Source organism: Fragaria vesca, linkage group LG1, assembly GCF_000184155.1.
Source record: "Fragaria vesca subsp. vesca linkage group LG1, FraVesHawaii_1.0, whole genome shotgun sequence".
Taxonomy (NCBI): Eukaryota; Viridiplantae; Streptophyta; class Magnoliopsida; order Rosales; family Rosaceae; genus Fragaria; species Fragaria vesca.
The window spans coordinates 3,762,798-3,767,155 of NC_020491.1; the positions used below are offsets into that span (position 1 = coordinate 3,762,798).

The following is a 4,358-nucleotide window of genomic DNA, read 5'->3' on the forward strand; positions in this document are numbered from 1 at the left end:
CTTATGTCCTTATTTGTTTAAATCTGTTGAAAGTTGGTTTTTCTGTGTTTTGTAACTGTCTATGGTAGTTGTTTGTCATTTTCTATATAAACAATCACTGGCGGATCCAATGCAAGGCTCACCTAGGCTTAAGCCCAAGTGAGAATTTCAAGGAAAAAAAAAAAATTAACTTCACATCTTTATCTAGTGCATCTAAATTGAATATGATGTCTAAATTGAATATGATGTTGAATGATAGGACTTAATTGTTATATTTATCTCTAATCAGTGAGTATATAAGTGACTTATGCAAGCTTTAGGGCATATGCACCCATTTAAGTCCATCAAACTATCAAACCATCAATTAAATTGCTTCCATCAATTACTATTCACTGTAAATTGCTTTTATGGGCCTATTTTTATGCAGCGGTGCAGCTCCATCAATTTAGCAATCACTATTCATCGATTTAATCTTTTATTTTTTGGATTTCATATATGATAATCAATCAATCACCAAACGACACGTGGCATTATCAGATATTGTGATCACTCAAATAATGTTATAGGATTTCCGATAGGATTTCTGATCAACCAAATAGTGACACGTGTGTGTTTGTCGGCCAAATAATATCATTGGATTTTCGACGAATGACGACTCGACACGTAACATGATCTTCAAGTTCTTGGCATATGAAATTGACCATAAATAAGCTTCATCACCCTCTCTACTCACACAATCTTCACATCTCAGTTACAAATCTTCAAAAACACATTCCCTTAATTACTTTGCCATATTTCCTCATCATTACGATGAGTTTTTTTCGTAAATTGTTGAAGCAGAGGCAACAACATAGTCAAGAGGACGCTGAGACGATGGATGCCATGATGACTAACGCGACCATGATGATGGTACATCTTGATACTTCAGATGAACCACAAGGACGCGGTTCGCGTCCTGGTCGCTCTCCTAATCACCCCAGACATAGGGTAGCTGGGGGAACAAGTCTCATGGTAGATTACTTCATCGAGCGTCCGATCTTTAGGGAGGAAGAATTTCGTCGGAGGTACCGAATGCACACCCATCTGTTCAACCACATCATGACGGCTCTCTGTAACCACGACCCTTATTGGCATCAAAAAGCAGATGCCACTGGAAAACTAGGGTTGCTGCCCCAACAGAAGATGACAGGTGCCCTCCGAATGTTGGCGTATGGTGCAACTGCTGATCAGTGTGCTGAGATATGCAGGATGGGGGAATCAACTACACTAGAGTGCATGAAGAAGTTTTGCCAACATGTGATAGGTATTTTTGGTCCGCAGTATCTTCGAGCTCCAACAAAGGCTGACCTCCAAAAGCTTCTTGCTAGGGCTGATCAGCGGGGATTTCCAGGTATGATCGGAAGCATTGACTGCATGCATTGGGAGTGGAAGAACTGCCCAACCGGGTGGCATGGAGCTTACAGTGGCCGGAAGGGTCGTCCCACCATTATTCTAGAGGCGGTGGCCTCGCATGACACGTGGGTATGGCACGCTTTCTTTGGTGTGCCAGGAGCTCAAAATGATATTAACGTACTCAACCAATCACCGGTATTTGAAGGGCTCATTGCTGGAAACAGCCCGGCTGTGACGTTTCACGCAAACGGTAGGAGATATAGCAATGCTTATTATCTTGCTGACGGAATTTATCCTAGGTACTCCACATTTGTAAAAACTATTCCAAACCCTGAATCGCAAGCACAAAAACTATTTGCAAAAAAACAAGAAGCATACCGTAAAGATGTAGAGAGGTGTTTCGGCATCCTGCAATCTCGTTGGGCAATCCTTCGTCATGGAGCTCGGTTGCACAGGAGTTCGACAGTGAGAAGCATAATGATAACTTGCATCATATTGCATAACATGATTGTAGAGGATGAATTTGTAGAAGAAGAATTTGTCGAGCCAGAAGAAGAAGATCTATTGAACCCACTGGGGGCAAGAGTTTATGATGGGCCAGTAGATCATGAGGGGGTTCGAATTCCTTTTTTACCAGTGGAAAGAAATGGGAGAAACCAGCATGCATTTTGGGACCGTATTGACCACCTCGAGTCAGCTTATATCCACACAATTCTTCAGAATGATTTAGTGGAGCATAATTGGGCATTGGAAGCCAACCAACAATAATCAAGTTGTGGAGTTTTATTTGGTATTGTATTTTTATTTAGTATTGTATTTTTATTTGGTATTGTAATTTTAATTGGTATTGTAATTTTTATTTTGTATTGTAATTTTAATTGGTATTGAAATTGAGGAACATAAAATTACTAGTATTAAAACATAAAATTATTTTATATAAAAATAACTTGAAATTGAGGAACATAAAATTGAAATTATAACAACAACACAATGTTAGTCTTCATCAAAGAGGGGAACATAATAATCATCACTAGTACTAGTACTCTCATTCATTTTCGCCATGATATCCGATTTCCTCTTTTTGTGCCACTTTAAACTTTTCGGAGTCATGATGCTTGTATCCATTGTCATAATTTTGGTTTCTTCTTGCAACTCCGCCATAGCATCACGTCGGGCCAACCTTGCTTCCTTTCGTTTCTGAAGTTCTAAGCTCTCCCTAGCCAACCGAAGGGTTTCCTTGTCTCTTCGCATGTTAGCCTCTATAAGTGCTTTTTGATTACATTGCATATTATTAAAAATAGCTAAAGACTTCTCGTCTTTCTCCGCCATACCTTTTTTTTTCCCTTCTTCTTTGCTTCTTTGGCCGCCTTTACTCCCATAGGCCTAACCGGGCTTGAGGGACGAGGTCTCTCTTGGTTGGATGTCGGAATTGTGAATCCTTCATCATCATCCAAGTCAACATGCCCATCCGTGTCATGGAGCTCGGGAGAAATTGGAAAATTCCGATCAAACGGAGAAGGAGTACTCACAACCGTCAAGAAATGAGGATGATTTATCACCGCTTCATAACATTCTTTCTTGTCAAATTTCTTGCCCACATCCTTGAAATATAATGATTGAGCTTGAGTTTCCTAAACAAAAAAATTACAAAATTTAGATTTATACGAAAATTTAATCTATGTTAATGGAAATAACAAAAAAAATTACATGAAGAAAAAATGGCAAAACAATAACAAAAAATACATTAATGGAAAAATTTAATCCATGAAGAACAAACGGTTAGGCATACCTCATCTACCAAATTCGTCCTGCTAGCCGCACGGTTTCTTGATTTGTATAGACATGTATGCCACTTCTTGAGCAATTTCTTCAAGTGCGGAAAATGTGATTCGAGCGCAACTTTCGTACGAGGCTCGGCTAGAGGATTTTCGGGATCGCCACACCAATTTTTGACGTAATCGTCATGAACTTTCTTCCACAAATTGTCTTTGTTTTGATATCGGCCGGTGATGTTGCAAGTGGATTGTCGTACCCAAGAAACACACAATTGTAACTCTTCGGAGGGAAGCCAACTAGAACCCATTTTCAAAGAACACTAAAAGAAATTGTGAGGGAAGATGGAAGGAGATGAGAGGAGATAAGAGAAAAGTGATGCTAAATTTTAAAAGAAAAAATGGGCTATTTATAAGGAAAAAAATTTGGGGGTAAGAAAAAAAAAATACCGTTGGGCTGAAAGAGCCGTTGCACCAGACAGGGTGCCATGTGGCAGCCCATGAATAGCCAACGGCTCTGCAGCTGTCTCGGTCCCCCTTTTTTTTTNTTTTTTTTTTTATAAAGGCGCGTGTAACACACGCGCTAGATTTAAAAATAAAAAAAACTGTTGGCAGGAACCCACATGTGTTTATTTGATATAAATGTATATGTCTGTTTTAGTAATTTAAAATACCTTATACGATCTGATTATAAATGTATAATCATCTTATACCGTAAGAATAAATTTAAAATGTATATGTCTTTTGTTTGTCTCAAATGGGAAGCAAGAAATGATCGCATAGAACGTAAATAATTAAATAATTCATCTTTTTATTGATGGTAAGACGTTTAGTCCAACTGATATTATTTAGAAACCCCTTAAAAAAACATAACAAATTGGTCAAATATGAAATACAATTAACCTAAATAATATAAGACTACTACTAGCAAGTAGCAAGTGATCAATAAATAATACAAGACCGACAAAAAAAACATATAAATTACGACAATACCGCTGGCACGCAAGCAACCCGTCATATGCTCGACTCGTAACCTTAGACAAAGGTTGCTTGCAGCATTAACACTGCACTATGCATCAACATTTTGACCGATTCAAGCCAAAAGGTACTTTATTACATTCATGAAGACGAACAACAAAAGAAAAACAAAAAAGGAAAGATACGAAGGAAGGTCCATTTCTAATGATCACAACATCGCAATGATGATCACGTCCA

General features: G+C 38.3%; 2 protein-coding genes across 2 annotated transcripts; one reads left to right on the plus strand and one right to left on the minus strand.

Moving 5' to 3' along the window:
• Positions 1–852: 852 nt before the first annotated feature.
• On the plus strand, positions 853–2,139 carry LOC101310063. Its single transcript, XM_004288795.1, has one exon. The coding sequence runs from the start codon at positions 853–855 to the stop codon at positions 2,137–2,139; it is 1,287 nt and encodes a 428-aa protein (XP_004288843.1).
• A 208-nt stretch (positions 2,140–2,347) lies between these two features.
• LOC101308792 lies at positions 2,348–3,424 on the minus strand. Its single transcript, XM_004287393.1, has 2 exons — positions 3,161–3,424; positions 2,348–3,002 (listed from the first exon to the last, which is right to left on the minus strand). The coding sequence occupies exon 2, from the start codon at positions 2,698–2,700 to the stop codon at positions 2,365–2,367; it is 336 nt and encodes a 111-aa protein (XP_004287441.1). The 5' UTR covers positions 2,701–3,002; positions 3,161–3,424; the 3' UTR covers positions 2,348–2,364.
• Positions 3,425–4,358: the final 934 nt, after the last annotated feature.

Excerpts from the sequence above, each read along its gene's own strand:
- LOC101310063 (XM_004288795.1), top strand. The coding sequence starts at position 853 with ATGGATGCCATGATGACTAACGCGACCATGATGATGGTACATCTTGAT.
- LOC101308792 (XM_004287393.1), bottom strand. The coding sequence starts at position 2,700 with ATGGCGGAGAAAGACGAGAAGTCTTTAGCTATTTTTAATAATATGCAA.